This window comes from Poecilia formosa, unplaced genomic scaffold (genome assembly GCF_000485575.1).
Source record: "Poecilia formosa unplaced genomic scaffold, Poecilia_formosa-5.1.2 Scaffold222, whole genome shotgun sequence".
Classification (NCBI taxonomy): Eukaryota; Metazoa; Chordata; class Actinopteri; order Cyprinodontiformes; family Poeciliidae; genus Poecilia; species Poecilia formosa.
The window spans coordinates 535,467-555,302 of NW_006800161.1; the positions used below are offsets into that span (position 1 = coordinate 535,467).

General features: G+C 41.6%; 2 protein-coding genes across 4 annotated transcripts in view; one reads left to right on the forward strand and one right to left on the reverse strand.

Annotated features, from left to right (window-relative positions):
• On the forward strand, positions 1-10,620 carry traf3ip2l (TRAF3 interacting protein 2-like). Of its 3 annotated transcripts, none has more exons than XM_007568458.2 (10): positions 2-215; positions 2,470-2,576; positions 4,842-5,485; positions 5,564-5,606; positions 6,496-6,560; positions 6,633-6,730; positions 7,908-7,976; positions 8,151-8,267; positions 8,370-8,444; positions 8,535-10,620. In XM_007568458.2, exons 2-10 carry the CDS (start codon positions 2,512-2,514, stop codon positions 8,679-8,681), a joined length of 1,323 nt encoding a protein of 440 aa, XP_007568520.1. In that variant the 5' UTR covers positions 2-215; positions 2,470-2,511; the 3' UTR covers positions 8,682-10,620. The 3 variants fall into 3 exon arrangements, with proteins under 3 accessions (XP_016535335.1, XP_007568520.1, XP_016535334.1); XM_016679848.1 differs by lacking the exon at positions 2-215 and adding an exon at positions 423-535; XM_016679849.1 differs by lacking the exon at positions 2,470-2,576 and having other exon boundaries at positions 1-215.
• wwc3 (WWC family member 3) overlaps positions 10,224-19,836 on the reverse strand; it is a 40,955-nt gene continuing 31,342 nt past the window's right edge. The window contains exons 13-23 of the mRNA XM_007568459.2: positions 19,520-19,600; positions 19,325-19,411; positions 18,116-18,311; positions 17,876-18,025; positions 15,870-15,982; positions 14,500-14,647; positions 14,249-14,413; positions 14,059-14,151; positions 12,751-12,981; positions 11,998-12,125; positions 10,224-10,910 (exon numbers count right to left, since the gene is read on the reverse strand). Coding sequence (XP_007568521.1) covers positions 10,844-10,910; positions 11,998-12,125; positions 12,751-12,981; positions 14,059-14,151; positions 14,249-14,413; positions 14,500-14,647; positions 15,870-15,982; positions 17,876-18,025; positions 18,116-18,311; positions 19,325-19,411; positions 19,520-19,600 — 1,459 coding nt within the window. The 3' untranslated portion in view covers positions 10,224-10,843. The remainder of the gene's footprint in view (positions 10,911-11,997; positions 12,126-12,750; positions 12,982-14,058; positions 14,152-14,248; positions 14,414-14,499; positions 14,648-15,869; positions 15,983-17,875; positions 18,026-18,115; positions 18,312-19,324; positions 19,412-19,519; positions 19,601-19,836) is intronic.

The window sequence follows — 19,836 nt, forward strand, 5'->3', positions numbered from 1 at the left end:
AGGAGGAGGAAGGTGGGGTTTCAGTGTCGGGGCAGTAAAGCTGCACTAAATAACACCTCGCCTCGAGTTGAAGCTCCACTTTAACAACCACCTGGCATGACGGGACGACGGTACTGAAAACTGTACACTTACTCTCAGTTCCGGAGTGGCGACACACTTTTTCTAGTTTTGGCTAAAGCTACTCAAATGAGGCTTTTTCACCTAAAGCGCCGACGGTAAGTTAACCTGGAGTTGCGTCAAGTTGTTATTCCGTCTGTTATTTTTGGATAATTGAGCTGAAGGTTATTAAATAAACCCCGGTAACTGTCACGAGGACACCGGTGTCCTCATGGACCCATTGGATAACATACAAGCGTTTTGGAGGTGACGTTTTTTATTTTTTAAATATATATTTCGTTCGTCTAATTCTCGTAGAAAGTGTCTGGAGGTGTTACGGATGCATGAAGGTTGAGCAGTGAGTCCGAGTTGACGGAGCGATATCTGGGTCAGCCTCAGTGGAAAGACCGAGCTGCTTTATCTGTGCGACCACATAGAGGTTATCAGCGAGGGTTATTTTCATTTACGGGAATTCTGGGGGGGTGTTGGAAGACAAACCAACCTAAAACTAGCTTAGACGGCTTTTATGATAATAACCTATATGCAGATTTGAAGAGAGAGCTCTCCGCTTTATTTCCCCGTCAACAGAAATGCTTGTTAACATCACGGAGCATTTAAACGTGATGAGTAGTGCTAGTTTAAAGTAGTGCTTTAAACTAGTGTTTTCCGAAGGTGGGATCGGGAACCCAAAACGGGCCACTAAACACCCATGTTGGGGTCTTGAAATTACCTCCAAACATCAGTTTCATGATCACTTCTACCAGAAGCTCTTGCCAAACTTTTGTTTTCCGCTTGTCTAAAAATAGAATACCAGTTGTTATGCCTCTTGTTGTCGTCATGGACTTCATAATTATCATAATTGGGTTGCAGTCCTGCTTTGTAGCTTGGAAGCCTCAAAGTTGGGAAATGTTTTAAGAGACTCCTTAAAATGCAAAAGCAGTGCTACAGAATTGTATTAGTTATATGGTGATGTGAAAAAAAGAAGTATTTGCACTTTTAGATCGAATTTTAGTAGCAGACAGATAAGCTGAGTAAATTTCCAAACCTGCATAATCCTATGTGGAAAAGTAATTGTCACTCAAACCTGTTAACCTAATAAGCACCACTCTTGACAGCAGCAACCGCCATCGAAAGTTAATGATAACTGGAAATGAATCTTTTTCATCTCTGGAGGATTTTTGGCCCGCTGTTTTGATTTCGCTACACTGGAGAAACATTACAACCTATTTAAGGTAACATTGCTCACAGAGCCACTTTAGAGCCTTCTTTTTTTTTTTTTCTTTCTTTTTTTAATCGCTCAGCAGGGGAGATGCTGGTGTGTTTTGATTATTTTCCTGCTGTTTAACTCAACTGTGACCATGATGCTACCACCACCATGTTTAACTGTTGGTGTGATATTTTTCTAAAATGCTGTTTAGGAAAACTCGTTACACGGCTAGATGTAACGAGTGGCAAACCTTCCAAAGTTTTAAATTTTTGTATTTTTCGTGAAAAAATGGAAATCTGTCATGGATGCCAGTTTTTGCCCAGTCTTTTTCTTATCGTTACATCATGAACTCTGACTTTAAATGAGCTTGCAGTGCTTTAGATGTTGTCTCTGGGTTCCTTGTGGGCCTGTTGAAGGACTCTTGAAATCATTTTGGTTGGCCAAAACCTTCATTATGGGTTTGTAACGCTTGCAAGACTGACAGACGCTGATAAATTAGTTTCTCGCCTGCTCTGGGACGCGCCTCTTGATTCTGCAGATCTGGCCGTAGCCAGGTCGAGATGCGGTGAGTGAACCCGAACAGAGCATTGTGGGTAATCACAGCTAATTCATCAATCAGTCAATCTAATCAAATGTTATTTTTATAGCACATATCAGCAACAAGGCGCTTTAGATCATAAAAACACAAAAACGCAAAGTCAGAGAACACACAGTCAACAACTGAAACATTACATGTTGTCAAGGGCTATCGTTACACATCATTACAAGACTATGATTTCATTCTAACACAGGGGAAATTTGAACTTTTAATGAGCAAAATCATCATTTGAAGAGTTTGTTTTGACGATCTGAAACATCCAAGTGGTGTCAAAACACAGAAATGAGAAATCTGTCAGCGGGTGAATATCTGTTCTGTTAAATGGTTTGATTTCTCCCCCTGCGCAAATGACTGACATCATTTCCTGATTCCCATGTGTTAACTCCACTCACTTAGAGAAAAGTCCCCTGTGTGGAAGAAACGCTGTCATGTCCCGGTGCGCACGCATGCAAATCAAACACTCTGACACGAGTGTGGGCTGATAAAACAGAGAAGAAAAGCAAGACGCCACAGCTCTGCCTGTACAGACCTTTGAATCAGATATCTGTGTTTGTTTTATCCTTTACAGAAGTTCAAGCATGTCTTAAAGGAGGCTCACACACACACATGGATGTCAGATGGAATAAGCTCAACGATGCTGCCCACCTCGGTCTGCTCTCTGCCTGTCCCAGATAGGTGAGCACAACGAGAACAAGAATCTGCGAGCTCTTATTGTGTTGTTAGGAAGTTGTTTTTAGCGAGCTTCAGTAGATGGGTCTTTGTCATAAGAAATTAGGGAAGCAGGACAGATTTCAGCGTAACGTCGGCGCGTTTCAGGCAGAGAAATGAAAAGCGCCCTGGGGCCTGTGGTTCCTGCTGCTGCTGGAGAAACAACCTTTGATATGGTTAGGATGATCCTGCATTCAAACCCTAAATAAAAAGGACTTTGCTCGTAAACAAAGGATTATCCCTTATTGATTTAAACAATCCAATCATCAAATGTTTTTCGGGACATTTGGAAACCCATTGCGATTTAAAACAGACGTTTCTGTTCAGCATCATGGCTTAGTTTCACTCGGTGATCTAGGGCAGTTATTCTCACTCTTTCTGTGACAAGTTCAGTAAAATACTAAAGTTTCCAGATAGCCACCAAGCTGAGGCGTTTTGTAGACGGTACTGCGACAGAACCTGGACTTCCTTTATGTGCTGCTTTTTAATAACGACAAACCAGAAGGCAAAAATTATATATATCACTATTGTCTGTGTTACTCTGTAGTATGTTTGAAGGATGACGCTTCCAGATTTGTCTGTCAAGTTGAGTTGTCCATGTTTCAAACTCAAAAGGTAGACAGGAAGTCTCCAACAGTTGAAGAGGTAAACTCTGGTGTTTTTCAGTAACGCCGACGTCAAAAACCAACACAGCAGCCCTGGGATTAAAACGCAGGCTGTTACATAAACCGCTTATTTACACTTCTGGTGGTATGATTCATCATATTAAACACTTACACATGTAATGGATATCAATTATTTACCATATCCTGTTAGTGTTTGAAATGCAAACACTAACAGGTTATTAGTTTGTAATGCTAGTAGCAGTTAGCACATCCCTCTAGTTTCCTTGCAGACCGTTGTTAAGCTGGATCTGATGCTATTCCCAGGGTGACATTTCCCTCATTATGATAATATCTTGTAAAAATAGTTGGGCTGTGTGATATTGGCAAACTTTGTGATTGTGATGTCAATATAGCCATGACAATGTTAGCATAAAACCAGCTTAAAAGTTAAAACTTTGACTATATCAGCCAAGAATTTTCACACTCCAAACAGTCTCTCTCTGCGATATGAATATCACACACACTCATATTGCTATGACGACACGTTGTTCAGCCAAAAATAGCATCATGGTATTTACGCTAACATATAAAATAAAACATATTACAGTGTTTTATTTAAACAAATTTAAATTTAATAATTTAAATTTGCCATTCTTACAGCTGCAAAATTATTTAATATGGATTTTTATACTAATAATAATTATGCCCAACATTTATTAATAGCTGGTTTTATGTTTAGCAGCTAATGCAGTAAATGTTGCAGCTAACATTTACTGCATTTGCTTAAGCTACAGTGTAACTGTGCACAGGACGCCTGTGGGCTTTTGTCTACAGTGATCAGAGTGGAGGACAGATGCTGCATAATGAGTCGGGCTGTTTTCTTGGATAACCAGTTCACAGCGTGTTGCTGAACATGCCTGCCTCGCCCTGCAACTATTTTGATAGCTCCATTTTTATTACAGGTTACAGTGCTGTTCCTTTAGTTTTCAAAACCATGACAGTTTGTGCTCTTTGTAATGTGAAATACATCTTGACAGATGTTTCAATAAGCAATCAAAAGAGCAGCAGAGAGTTTCAGATGGTGAAAACACTGATCTGTCTGACTCCTTTAGCTTTTTAAAACAATGATCAGTGATTTTTTTTGCCTGTTTTTATTAATTTCCTCTGCATAGAAGTTAATTAGCTTGTATATGTGGTTAAAAACAACAATAATTGTCTCACAGTTTGAGGACTGTGGTTCTATGCACTGTAAAAATGAAATTTTCAGTCTTGTTTTCAGTTTTACACTGTAGCTTTAAATGCAAACATCAGATAAATCTCATTTCAGCCCATCAGTGCTGTTAATTTTAGCGTGATTAACTGCTGGCATTTTTCTATGAATTTTAAAATTTACAATTTCTAAAATTCTATGAATTTTAAAAAAAAATTAAAGACTTTCGCAATAAATTTCTGTATCTTGTACATTTCATAACTGTAAAAATTACTTGAAATTGATCTTTCTTGAGGTGTTTTTATTCAATGTGTTTTCTACAGTAAGATAATGTTTTGTAGTTCACAGTCTAACCGTCTTATTTACTGTAAATTTTTAAAAGTATTTTTGTTTTACAGTGTATGTTTCTGCTTTCAGTTATGTCAGCCAGCTGAGCACCTGCCACAACACGCCCGAAGAGGACGATGAGACCATGAACACAGAGGAGAGAAAAGCCAGCACCGTCCGCAAAGTGGACCCCGCGTCTGACCTCGACGCCCACCGTCGGCCCTCGGACCGCGCGCCGTTCCCCGGCGACTCCATGTTCAGCTGGCGGGGGTGGAACCGGGAGCAGGGCCTGTCGTTCCCCTCCTCCAGCTTCTGCTCCTCCCAGCTGCCCCATAGCCTCCCCGCCGGGTACAGCCAGCCCACCCCGTTCCCCAGCCAGGTCAACATGCTCCACCCGAGCCTGGCCAGCAGCTGCACCGGCTACCCCAGCAGCCTGCCATCCTGCCTGGGCCACAAGGATTACTCCTCCAGCTGCTCCCAGGACAGCTGCCTGTCCAGAGACAAGTCCGCCTCCCTCCCCAGCCACCACGGCGGCCACATGAGCCTGGAGCAGCCGCTGTCGCTGCACTCCAACCCACCTTCGGCCGAGCTCTACCACCACACCTTGTCGCCATACTCGTGCCCGCCGCAGGGGACCCCCTGCTGTGCTCTGTGCCCGGCGGACGCCTTCAGCAGGCGGCCCGTGGCCAACAACCGCGCCTGGCCTCAGTACAACCCAGCTTACAGCCCGTACTGTAAGTCAGGTCCTCCTCGCTCAGCCTCGCTCTGTGTGCAGTTGGCAGGTTTGCTTGATTCTGTCTTTTGTCCGTTAGACCCAGAAGAGTGCAGGATCCCTGGAGCTGGATTCACACACATGTGAGTTTAGTGCTGGCATTTGATTTAAAAAATGTATCTGATTAATCTCTCTCATGCTGTGATTAATCATGACTAATCAACATGCCTGACTTTGAATGCTTGAAATATAAATATGTGGTTTTTGCAGCAATGTTGCCCCAGGCAACCTCCTCCTCCTGCTGCACTCCAACCAGTTAAAATGGAAGCAGTTATCTGTTTTAGTTTTTTTTTTGTTAGTTTCTCTTGTAGCAGAAAGCAGGTAGTCTCTCAGTTATCAACAACAATCAAGGGAAACTTTCTCCATTAGACATGCATACAAAGAGAAGGAAACTTGTTCAGGGGACAACTGACAGATCAGACATTTTATTTTCCGGTTTTTGGGTGTCCCACCCCTTTCAGTTGCCGCCCTGGGCAACTGCCCCCATACCAAAACCCGCCGCCGTATGCGTGTTTAAAAAATGTCTCAGGAAATATTTAATCATCTCAAACCAAACGTCTGAAGATTCTCCCGTTTTCCGGGTTTTTATATTCAGGGAGTTTTATAGGAAGTCATTTCGTTTTAAACGTTAATCTAGAAACGTCCTTCTCCATTCACTTCCTGTGGAACTCGTGCAATGGTGTAATTCATGCATGTGAAATTTCGAGCTGAAACACATAGATGCAACACAAGAAAGTCGAACAATGTTCAACTTTTGTTGCTGCAGCAGAAACCTTTCACCTTTCGCTGTCATTTTGTGTCAAGCCTAAAACTTTCTGCTGGCTTTTAGACCAAAACAGATCATTTGATCAATCTGCGTTACGCAGTGAAATGTTCAGACACCTTAACGTCGACACCGCTGCTCGAGTTTTAAACCACTGTGTGTTTATTATTACAAAGTTTGGCCCTGAAGTGCTTTGTGTTTCCTTGCAGTGGCCACAACGTCCCGGTCAAAGAGAGACACCCTACGTACAGCACGCCGCTCTCTCTGGAGCAGAGTAAGTCTCGGCTCTGCAGCAGCAGCCGGTGCCGCTGCAGAGCCGCCTCTAACTGTCTGTCTCTGAATGCAGGGCGGGTCTTCGTCACGTACGAAGCCGACAACGACAAACACGTCAACGAGATCATCAAGTTTGTGGCTCTGCTGCGACACAACGGCTTCGACACTCACGTATGTGGCAACCGACTTTTTTTTTTTGTGGCTACACTTTAGGCTATTTGACTTTCCTAATGGAAAACAAAGCAGCGACTGTTCACTTCAATACTCATTAGAAATCTAAACATCCCAACTCAAAATGTTTGATTTATTATTAATTAAAAGCACATATTGTCGCTCTGTTGGATGTAAACGTGTGAACAGGTTCTTCATGAGGAAACGTCAGATGTCTGAGTGCAAGTGAATGCATCGCAGAATGATCAGAGCTTTAAGCAGCGGTGATGGTGTTACCTGGTTACACACTGCGGACCAACTTTACTAGAGCGCCAACATTTAAGATCAGAGAACATGTGGTGGGACGGGACGTCCCGACCACACACAGCTGACCACACCTTGTTAATGTTGCCATGCCAACACGCTCCCTTCACGCCTACCTTACGCTTCACTCAGACTGAGGCTCTGCGTTACTAAATTTACTTTGTCATTTCTCTAACCAAAATGAGGAACACGTTTTGTTTTGTGTTTTGTTCCCCAGGCCCAGCCAGCTGATTACAATGAAGTATTAGGAAAAATAAAATTATGAAAATAAAGTTGAAATAATAATTGATATAAACGATGAAGAGGAGGAAACAATACAAAAAATGAGAAAATCTTAAAATAATAATTCCCTCTTTGATTTGAAGCTTAAGACACAACCAGTTATATTAATTGTGTTCCACCATTATTTATTAATTTTTTTGTTCTGAAACTGTCTTAAAATGAAATATAAACAGTAGGAAGATCAACACTTTGCTTGGCATCTCAGCTGGAGACTTTGGGTCTAGCTTAACAACCAGAAGTTGGACCAAATAAAGTGAAATGACCCTTTTTTTAACCTTTAAATGTGTTTGTCATCAGCTCCAAAACCACAGTGATTGTTGATTAGGAGTTCATCTTCTGGAAATTCCAATTTTTATCTTTCTTGTAATTAAATATGAAATTAATTCAAGAAAGTCAGACTTTGATCAACACTTACCCAGACTTGGGGGGGAGGGGGGGGAGAAATAAAGACCAAGTGAAATTCCAGTTTTTCTAGATTGAAGTTTACACTGCAACCCTGCTTATAGCAACACTTTTCAACAATAAATGCTTGTTTCTGACTGTGTGGACCTCCATTAGTTAAGAGCTTGACATACAAATGTCTTTGTTCTAGATTGACATTTTTGAGCAGCAGTACAGAAGCATAAGCAAGATCGACTTCATGGAGCGGTACCTGAGCGAGGTAAGAGCAGGTCAACACCTTTAAGATGGAATCGAAACACATTAAAAAACTGTCTGAGGTAAAACTCTCTTCATCACTTTGATGGACTGTTGCATCATCCGGAGCAAGAGTAAACTTGCCTTTGGAAGCCGTCCTCCAGTGGAGTTTGATTATAATGTTTATCCACTCCCTCAGAAAGAGTACCTGATCATCATCATCATCAGCCCCAAGTACTACGAGACGGTGACCACGTCTCCGTTCGACCTGGAGAACGACGAGAGGACATTCAACACCGTTTACATCCACAAGCAGGTCAGAGTCGCCTTCGCTTCTCAGCTCGTCTTTAAAACACAACCCGGACTCACTGGTGTATGTGTATGTGTATGTGTGTGTGTGTGTGTGTGTGTCGCTCAGCTTCAGAATGAGTTCATCCAGAACGGAAGCAAGAATTTCAGGTTCATTCCCATTTTGTTTCCCGGGGCTAAAAAGGTAAGCGCTGCGATCGTCGTAACAACACGAATCTACAGGAGGAGAAAAATAAAAACCTTGTGGCGTCTCGATTTGTGTTTTTTTTAACAGTGTCACGTTCCCAACTGGCTCCAGAACACTCACGTTTACGGCTGGCCGCGCGATCGAGACGACATCCTCCGACGCCTGATGAGGGTGGAGAAGTACAACCCGCCCCCCATCGGGGAACTGCCGACCATCGTTTCCATCCCCATCTAGAGCGCTGACCCGAGGACAGCGTCCCCCGTCCACCGAGACAAGCAGGGACGCTGTCCTCGCGCCTGTCCTCCTTTAATCTGTGATTGTAAAGACTCTCAGGTGCTTTTGTAGATTCTTTAACTTTTTCTTTTATTTACAAAGAGAAAAGTGTTTGTCAACGTGAAACGTGGATTGGGGAGTTTTTTTTTCTTTGCTACATCTTGTTCAGTTTGCTTTTGTTTTTTAAAAACTGTTTAAAAATCTCATTCAAATATTTTTATAAGCAAGTCACAAATGTGCAACTTGGTTAAACAAAAAAAAAAAAAGAGTAAAAACTAGTGACGTCTAGTACAGAGACAAAATCGCTGCAGTTTCTCAGTTTGTGTAAAGTGTAGGGGTTTTCTTTTGAGACAAAGTGCAGGATTTTTTTCTCTGTAAGCACTTCCATTTCCTGCACTGCCTGTCAGCTGGCTGAATTTAAGATACACTTCCCTCTTGCTTACAAGGAGAAATTTCTTGTTACAAAAAACCAAAGGAGAAGCACAGTCTGACTAAAGGAATGTCAGAACCAGAGCTGATGCAGGCTTCCTACAGAGGGTTACAACATGAGGAATCCATTTTTTTCCAAGTAATTTTACAGTTCTCAAGTTTGATTAAAAACTAGTTTCACTATAAAGATGTTTGTTTTGCAGCAGTAGAGATAATTTTTGTTTCAAATCAAAGCAGTCAGATCATGTTTAGATTGGTTCTCCTATCACTCAGTGACTCTAGGATCTCTATTCAGCCTGATCACTTCAAACGCCTTCTGTATCCATAGTTATTTTTTAAAAATTGCTGGGGTTTTTTTTTTTTTACTTTTTAAACTATTGCTTTACATTTTACCGTCTACATATCTGTCATCGTTTCGATTTTAACCATAAATTAAATTAAGCTGCTGAAAAGATAACCTCACTGTACATTTGTCCCTGGGAGCGACGGCAGTCGGCGAGTTGGCTCGCCTCATTACTGTCGATCAGACAAGCAGAGGCCTGGATTTTTTTTCGCCTGGAGGGATGTTGGTATCCCTCACCCCCTTCTTTCAAGTGGCAAGCTATGGGAACATTGTGTTTTTTGTAAACTGCAGAAGGAGTGCAGCAGAAATCCAGTCTCGCTGCTTCTCCCCTCCTCGGGGCCGGCGGCACTCCTCTCATCGGCTCGCATAGAAAAACGCCTCGACAGGAAGTCTTGAGGAGATAAGCAGCTGACGCAGCTGTGCGGTACGACTTCTCAAGAATCGGCAGAAATGCACTCAAAATGGGGTCATCAAAACCCGTGTGTGGTTTGAGACGAATCTGCATGTAACGCTGTGTGACACACTTGAAGCTAAAAAAAAAAAAAAATTTAATTAAAACGTCTGCGTCGGCAGAATAGGTGTTAGGTGTTGTTCATCCCAGCAAACAAACAAAACCTTCTGCACCTGAAATGCACGACAGCAGGTGTTCACATGCAGATTCATGGGCTTTTATCTTCATTCAAAATGTTCCTACCATTTAAAAAGATGATATGAATACAGTCTCATATATATTGAAAGGTACACGAAATAATATTAACTTTATTAAGGACAAAATAACAATGGCATCTGTAATAAACGGTTACACACATTTTTCATGTAAATATCTCAAGATTTAAGTAACAGAAACAAATATCAGACAATAGTTTCATTTTACTGGTTGTAAAAACACTGGAGTGCCATTTGTTCAAAAGCTACAAAATACATTTCAAAAGCAGGAAGTGTTTCATTTCCTTCAAGGAAAAAAAAAGAAAAAAAAGTACTATAAAATAAGTTACAGTACAGTGAATTTGTCCAAACTGACTTTTGTTCCCGTCTTCCACCCTTTTGTAAGCACAAACCAAAGTAGGATCAGAAAGAAACCAGGTCTGAAAACCGTCGTCTCACCCGTGGGGTAAAAAAAAAAAAAAAGGAATTACACAGCCGGGTGGTAAAGAACAGTGTGGCGTTTGTGAAAAAAAAATAAAATAAAAAAGGCACACAAAGGCTTCTGAAAATGTCAAAAACATTCAGGTCTTCATCATCTGCAGGTCACATGTCTGGTATCGTTAACAGAAACTGTTCTGTACTTCATGAGCTCAGGGGAAAAAAAACCAAATACTTCATGTTTAGTCACAAAATACGGAGGTGAGCCTCATACATCGTCAGCTGGCAAAGGAGGTATGTTGAACCTTGGTCTGGTGAAAAAAGCCATCTTCTCTCTGCAAAAAAAAAAATGAAGCAGATCAATGCAAAACCTGTTACTGAAAAAGTGCGGCGTGCATTTATAGTTAACCCCTTTATTTTTATATCCTTTTCCACCTTTACCTAAACAATTCATGTGAGCTTTTAGAGTTTAGCCAACACATTTTACTGAGCCTGTTTTCTGCAGCTGTTGCAAAGACTGATAGTGGCAAGCTATGGAACAATTTAGTCGTGACAATTTATCATATGGTAGATCTGAGAGCAACAGAGAAACAGCCGAGAGGATCGTGGTAACTCTGGAAGAGCTGCAGAGATGAAAAGCTCAGGCAACATTCAACTATTTTGACCTTTTTTGGGTACGTGACGAGAAGGGGAAAATAAAGGAAATCAAAGCAGCTTCTCATCTTCCCTTAAAACTTTGGAAAAATGTGTCAGCTTAATGTTTATGTTTTCTGAATATGAGGCTTGTTGACTATGCAAGACAGCATTCACTTGATCTGTGATCACACTCCAGCATCATGTTTGTTTAAGATTGGTGCATCACTGTCAGACTTTACCATTTTTCAGTCACACCTGTGTTTTGGAATAAAAGTTGCCTAATAACGAAGGACACCTTCTTATAAAGTGCTGATCTTTTCAGCCCATCATCCCCACTTAAACGTAAATCATCTGATATGATTAAAACCTATTAGCTTTCAAGTTTACAACAGTTTAGAGCTGAAAAACACTTATGATTTGGCTAAAATGCTCATTTGGCTACACAGTTGGCACATTGTGTACACGGTGAAGCTAATTTGCTAGCATTAAAATGCTGGATTTTTGTTTTTAACAAACAGGAAAAGCCAAGCAATACTCCTGGTCTCCGTTTTCTTGCAGTGGCATGCCTGAAATTGGTTGTCATATCCCAATAATTTACGACAGGATTGGTCTGCCAACAAAAACTACTGCTGTTTTAACAAGGGAAATTGTAGCTGCTTGCAAGCAGACACTGATGGAAAGTCGGCAAACAAAGCTATTTTTGCAAAACGTTTTATGAAAAAAAAAAGAAAAGAAGAATGCATTAAAATTCATGTAAAATGAAGAGATGTGAATTTGTTTTCCAACCTGAATGTCTGCACCGGCAGTGGTTCCTTCTGGTTCTGCCCTCTCATCTGCAGAACCTCTTTGGAAGCCTTCCTCAGCCTCCTCTCCGCTGCCTCCTCCTGACGCTGCTCCTGCTTGCTCTGGTTGGCCTGCAGGGGGTGACACCACAGTCAACTTGCTGCTGAGGGGCAATCAAAGCCCCCGCAAGTGAAACTTTTCTGCAACAATCCCCATGGAGGTGAGAAGCAGTCCGTATAAGCATAAGCATCATATCGTGCTCTTTCTCAAAACAAAATCTCTTCAATGGCGCTGGTGTGAAGTATGCAGCAGTTACGAAAGCGCACATGCGGTACGGTACAGCAGTTTATGCTGTACCATTTCGGTACAGCAGTGTGTGCATAAACGGTATGCACTGCTGTACCGTTTATGCAACGAATGAACGGCCTGCTAAAAACAATGGCGAACCACATTGTGCTGTGTTTTGTTACTTAACCTGTTCAGGGTAGCCCACTTCCTGACAAGGAAATAAATGTTACATGGACACTTTGTTCATGGGAGACAGGTTTCTGTTTACAATGAGACGTAAGCTAGCGAGGTGGAAGCTAAAGGAAAGCGAATGAGCGTTAAACACGCTAAACCACAGCGGAAATGGATTGCAACTACAGCTGACTCAAGGCGTCTTAAACCTGGAACTTTTTCCCTTTTCAATATCCGAAAATAGCCGTCAGTTTTCAGGCAGCGGTCTCGCGTGAACGTCGCCATGTCGGGTTTTACCTGTCTGTGGGCCTCTCTGAGCAGGCAGCGGAAGCGCTCGTCCCTCAGGGCCCAGGAGGGCAGCTCGTTGGCGTCGCTGGCCTGTGGCTCCTCCAGCCGCAGCTTGAGTTCCCTCAGGGCGCTCAGCTCCTCCATCAGCTGCCGCTGACGCGTCCTGCAGGCCTGGAGGTCCAGCTCCAGGTCCAGGGAGGTCCGCGTTGGCTGCTCGGCCAATGAGGAGCGGTACGACTGCTGCTGACACACACAAACGCACATCTTGAACTACACAGCCTACAAAGATGCTGGAAGGATTTATTCGGATTTAATGTGACAGACCAAAAAAAACTGCTTACGGTTTTGGTTGAATTTTCACTTCACAGCAAATTTGATAAGAAACATCCAACAAGCTTCAATCTATGGCTAAAACTATTAATCGGCTTAATCGTGATCAATCGATTATTGAAACAATCGTCAACTAATTGATTAATCGTTAAATGTAGTATACAGACTCAAAAAAACAGCTGAAAGAACTACACAGCAGTAAGTCAGTCAAAAGTGTACAAAAACATATATGTATATATATATCTTGCATTTAAGATAGGGGGGAAAAGCTTTGTAAACATTCTCTACCAAATACACATCAAGAGTTATTTTAGCTTCACCTGGTTCAAATTCTGTAAAAGAAAAAAGAAAAAAGGAATCAAGTTGAGTTTTGCATCTTGTAATGCAATTCTAATATTAGATAAAAGACACTCAAATGGAAAATTTGGCAGACAGTGCCAAATAATCAGTTAATCAGCAGAATAATCAAGTAGTTAACTACTAACTAAAGTAACCGTTAGTTACAGCCCTACTTTATGCATGTGTTCATTATATTAGGCTAATTAGCGCATGATCTTCATCATTTACAGATTCCTTTTCTACCCACATCTGGCTACTTTGTACATTTTACTAGAACACTGCATGTGTAGTTTATTGATGAATTAAAAATGAAACATTTTGCAAGTAAATTAATTAGGCGTTCGCAATATTAAATTAGTTTGAACATTTATGGTCAGTGAGTCCCTTCAACTTTGATTTTGGCTCATGGGACAAAAAGAAAACGTGCCAGAAAGTAAACAAACCTGAGACTCTCAACTTTATTTTTTAAAAATAAGTTAGGATTATTCTGCATTTAGCTCCATCTTTTCTTCTATCAACTCTATGGTATTCCTGCTGAAGCATTGTCCTACCACCAAGGATTTAAAAACTTTTTTTTTTTTCATAAAAAACAACAACATTCACTTAAAATCCACCTGACAGACACTAAAGTTTGTAAAGTTTCAGCACCTGCTTGTATCGGAGTGTTCTTCTCTCCAGGGTGTTTCTGACAAAAGGCAACTTCTTTGGTAAAGTGGAGCTGTCGCTGTCACTGCGATATAACTGGAAAAAAAAAACAAAAAAACATTTAAATCAGGACCAGAGAATAATTCACACACAGCTTACGGTTTGTTTCATTTCACTTCGGAGCTGAACTCACCCTGCAGACGTAGTGACTCCGCGCGCCAGGCGAGAAGGTGTGGGAACGAACGATGGTGCTGCCCCGCATGAAAGGGGACGCGTGACCCCAGCGACCCCCTCTCTCTTTGGGTCGGACCTGAACCGGCTCCGGGAACGGCGCCTCCGTCATGGTGGCCTTCTCAACCTGGAAACACGGAGTTGCTGAATTCTCATGTTCACGGAGGAAGAAAGTTTAAAAAAGAAAAACCTCAACACAGCTGCAGCTTTTACCTTTACTGAAAAGTGTCTGCTGGGAGTCTGATCGCAGCGCCCCCCGGTGGGGAGGTAGACGCCCTCGGTGGACAAACCCTCCGAGGAATGAGTTGGAAACGCTGTGATGTTGCTGTAGTCGCTGTGTGCAGACTCTGCCTGCCAGCCCCTGGAAAACACACACGCACACGCGCGCGCACACACACACACACACACACACACACACACACACACACACACACACACACACACACACACACACACCATGAAAACAAATAAATTACAAAGACACAGCTTTAACCTGATATCCCAGGTGGTGATGAATGGTACGATATCATCTATGATGCAGAATTTTCTCAAGGAGACTTCAAGCAATTCAAACTCAAAGATGTGATTAAAATTCAAAACGTAGATCTGTCATGATAAATTTTACTGGATGATAAATTGTCCCAGAGGTTATTACGATAAACGATAATGCTGTTTTATGTAATATAGTGGTAACGGCATAATAAAGCAACAAAAGATTCTTGAAGATCAATAAACTTCAAATTCTAATGAACATTTAATACTGGAACTGGAAGACATTTTAATTGTCCAGAATAAATAAAGAAAACAACAAACAAATGAACTATGATTTTTGTCATCCAGTGTTGGTGGAAAGTATTGAGTTCGTTTTAATTGATCAAGTAATTAATTGATTTATTACATCCTTTTGTTTAGATTTCTTCTTTATCCTTACAGGAGAAATGAATATAATTCTATATAAAGAGATAAAGAACAGGGAGCGAATGGAAATAAAAAATTAAAAATTACATTCCAGTTATTTCAAATGTGCTTTTACGTCAGTAGATCGTTTCCTAGGCAACAGAAAAGCCACCAAATCACACCCAGTCACGGACTCGTCCAGGTTCATGGCTTCATGTTTTAAATGACCGTCTGCATCCAAAGCAAAACGTGTCGCCCAGTTTACACTTTATTTGATGCAAACGACTCCATTCGACTCTCGCCTTCTTCAAACTAAACGTTTGTGCCGCTGTCATTTTAAATATTTCAGTGAATCTTTCCAGAGGTCATCGAAGGTCAGCCAGCCCGTCCACATTTACAAAATCAAGTGTAATATGGCGCCAATCACACACAGCAAAAGATTTCTATTTGTGGTGTTATTTTTAGGTTTGCAAAAACTAGAGATCAACTCTTATGACCCAAAACAAAACTGATATAGTATTAAAACTTTTGGCACCAATTTTGTTTAATCTGCAGACGACTGGTGGGGGAACTTCACTCAGGTCTCCATTCAGACTTGAGTGAAGTCTGAATGTTTTTTTTTATCCTAAAACAAAACAACCCCCCTCCCTACACAGTGGAAGCAGAAGGACTTTACGTTCAGTCACCTCTCAGACGTCGCCTCTCCACGCACGTCCTTCTCCGAGCGCTGCAGCTCCAGCTCTGAGCCCCGCTCCTCCGGATGGGTGGAGGAGCGCGACAGCAGGGTGGAAATGGTGTCCTATGACATGAGAGCAAACGCCATCGTCACACTAAAACTCTTCTTCCTCATGTCAGTGACGAGAAGATGATCATAAAATTAGCACAATAAAGATGCAATTTCACCAGAAGGACGTCTTAAAATTAGGAGGAGAACTTTAATAAGAAAAAAGAAGAAGCTCCGTAACAGACTGTCATTTGATTGGTTTGGGTCAGAATGCACAGATAAAACCCGTTAAGATAATAAATAATAAAACGCTGCGTGTTCATTAGATGTGCTTTTTAAAATTAAACACGGAGCATCTTTTCACATTGATGCAACGTGGCAGCATATAAATTAAAACTGCTTTGATCTGACTGATAGAAACAGTATTTAAGCAAACAACTGTTATCTTGAAGGTTGTATTAATGTGGCTCTAGAGTCTGGAGGGCCACATAAAGAGTAACGACAGGCTGGATTTGGCCCCCAGGCCTCGAGTTTGACACACGCGTCAGAAGATGGAGTATTACTTTAACTGTAAAACTGACACCAAAGTATAACTTCACAGGATGCTCAGCTTTCCTCGTTATTTTTCAGGTTGGGGTTCTACTTCATTCTCCTAACATTACGACTGGATTCTGGGAACGTCACTGATGTGTCTTCACAACTTTATTCACGGATCAGTACCACTGTATTCTTGTATTAATAGGACTTCGTTATGATTAAAAATTTGAAAAGCCAGTCTATTGCACAAGCGGGCAGACTGTGATGGACGGATCTCATGCTCACGGCGCCCCCTGCAGGTGGCGAGTCATATTACACAGCAGAGTTTGTTGCCATCGGTATAAAAGTGCTGAAGACACTCAGTCGTTTTCACATTCTGCCACATTACAACCAAAACCTTCAGTGCATTTCTTTGGGGACTGGAAGCGATCGACAACGTAGTGTGTGATCATGAAGTGGATCACACACTTCATTTGTATTTTTTATTTTTTTTAAAAATCAGAGAAGCAAGGTGTGTGTATTCAGTAGCTCTAACTACTACACGTTTTGCCAGCCTTTGCATATCTACAGACTAAATTTAGGTGCGGACTTTGACTGGACCATTCCAACATGAACACAGGTGTTTTACAGTATTTTTTGTATTTGGCTCCATTCATCTCCCACCACCATGGTGCTGCTGCTGCCGTTCTCCACAGTGGGAACAGTGTGCCGTGTTAAATTTAAACCTTCATCCATGTAGACCAAATGTTGAACTCAAGCTTCATATGATCAGAACTAATGTTTGGAATAAAGATTTTATCACAACACTTCTTGTGATAGCGATAAGTGATAAACTATTGAGTGTTTTTTGTTTTGTTTAACTTTATAACTGTAAAAACGGTAATTATAGCTCCACAAATAAATATTGTTCTTGAAAAACACCCCAATTTGAAACAGGACGCAGCTTACAGAAATGTGTGATTTATATCACTAAACTGCACACAGTAGCTGCATTTAATCATGTTTTAAATGATTAAATGCAGTTTAATCATTTAAAACATGATTAAACTGTTAATTGAAATTTATGAGGTGCATAAATTTCACCTCATAAAATTTATTATGAGGTGAAATACGTTTTTCACCATAAAAATGATAAATGCCGAATACTAATCAGAACAAATTCAGAGGTTGTAATAAACTCTAATGGGGACTTCCTGTTCATTTCTTTAAACGATAACTTTCTTTTCTTCCATACATGCTAAAATGAAACTACACCTGCCCAGATCATATTTCTAGGTCTTAAATCCTGTGTAACGTTTGTGCCGCTTCTCAAATACGCACAACTCTGCTTTGACCAGATGCGTTGAAATTTGTGGCCTTGACGCGGAAAAGTTAAAGGGGTGTGAATAGTTTTGCAAGTCGCTGTTCATCCACGTGGCTGAGACCGTTTACCGTGGCTCTGGACCGCGCCTCGTGCTCCTGGTTGTCATGGGTCCGGCGGCTGAGGGTCCTCTGCGAGTCGGTCAGCATCTGGACTCGCAGACAGTGGTAAACCATTTCGGCGCTTCCCTCGCAGTCTGCCAGGCTCAGCTTGGCCGTGCCCTGCGGGGGGAACGACGGAGGTGCACGGTTCAGGAGGGGAGTCTGAGGAGGCGCGCGGCTTCAGCAGCGACAGCTTCCTGTCAGACCCACCAGGACCTCCTCCTGAGCCTGGGGGCCCAGCGAGCAGACCGACAGCTGCAGGGCGCACGCCGCCAGCGCGTTGGCGGGGACGGGGATGCGGAAGCCTTCGTTGAAAGTCATCTGGCTCTGCGGCTCCAACGCGGTGCAACAGTAGAACGCACAGGCCCTGCTGGCGTCCAGGGGAATCAAGTGGACCTTCACATACCTTCAGGCAAACACAGCACAAGGAAGACCAGAGGATGCTTCAGGCATCTGGATCACACAGATCTAACAGGGTTCATGCTGAACATGAAGAAGAAGAAAACATTCACAGTAGTTTGATGTTTCATTTTGTTTTAAGGTTGACAGACTGGATTTTTTTCCTCATCTCCATAGTGTTTCTGAAGAAAATCTGAAGATCTTCTTTTCTTGATTTTTGTTGGCAAGAAATGTTCGGCATGGTTTACCACCACCTACTGGTACGGAGTGTGGCTCAAAACATCCATTTTATTTTTTTACATTTAGTATCAAAGATCATATTTAACATTTGAATACTTTTACTTCCTGAATTTCCCTGCAGCATATTTCTTAAATTAAATGTTTCATTTTACATACGACAGAAAAGTCCCCATGGGGAAAAAAACCTCCATTAAAAAAAATGTAAAACCCATGATTAACGTATTTAAGACTAAATTACTTTTTAATTTTCTTAATTATTCAAGGTCTTATTTTAGACATACAAATTTAAAACTAAGAATGAATGGACACCAATTAGTGGAGATCCACAGCTATGGTGGGAGAATCTAACAGAAAGCTATTAATGAAAAATTTTATGTTTTCAGATGGTCAGAACTTACAAGACCTTGAATAGAAATGTGCACAACACTTCATATTCCAGTAAAGGAAACTGAAAAAGTAATTATGTACTAGTGTGTGTTGGTCTGTCAAACACACAAAGTTGGTAAGTGAAATAGTTGAAAGGGTGTGAATATTTCTGTATGTGTTGCAGCTTAAAGTTACCAAGTGTGAGAAGAAACTATGAAAATCCCAAAATATGCCTGATATCTACATGAGCACCAATTGGCAGCTTATCAGAGCAGAAAAACCATCCAGTGTCTTAAAGTCATATTTTATCATTTCAATAAGAAAACCAGTTCTGTACAGACAGACTTGAGCTCTTCTATTCTGCATTTACAAAAGAAAATTGTCACTTTAATTGCAACAGCTGAAAGTACTCACACTTTATAGCTTTCTCTAACATTCGAACAGTTCAGACTCTTCAGCTGCAGCACATGCAGCCGCAGAGACCGAGAGGTGGATTCCCACCTGTAAAAACACAAACAGAAAACACAAGGTCAACATGAGGTCAACATGAGGAAACTGATCCCAGCCCGACTGCCGTCTAGAAACGCTCTTCGACCAGAACAGACTTACAGCAGTCCTAGCTGGATCTGGGTGGGCTCGCTTGCAGGGGACGTCTCTTTGGCGTATGAAACCTCGTCGTACTCCTCTGGCCTGTGGAACCAAAACAACGCATCCACAGGTTTCAGCAAGACAAAGTGAAGTATTTTCAAGACCCTGTTAATACCTCCTTGAATGAAATTTAAGACATGAAAATCTGTCGATGTGTGAGATTCTGCTGCGTTACGATCAAACGCAGCAAAAACACGAACATTTCTGGGCTCTGTTTGGTTGTGTGTTTCACACACAGCGTCCGTGTGTGTGTGTTTGTGTGTGTGTGTGTGTGTGTG

Bases quoted from the DNA above. Each gene is read 5' to 3' on its own strand.
- traf3ip2l (XM_007568458.2), top strand. From the start codon at position 2,512: ATGTCAGATGGAATAAGCTCAACGATGCTGCCCACCTCGGTCTGCTCT. The intron at 5,486-5,563 runs GTAAGTCAGGTC...TTTGTCCGTTAG, and splicing joins CCCAGCTTACAGCCCGTACT to ACCCAGAAGAGTGCAGGATC. The intron at 6,561-6,632 runs GTAAGTCTCGGC...CTCTGAATGCAG, and splicing joins GCCGCTCTCTCTGGAGCAGA to GGCGGGTCTTCGTCACGTAC.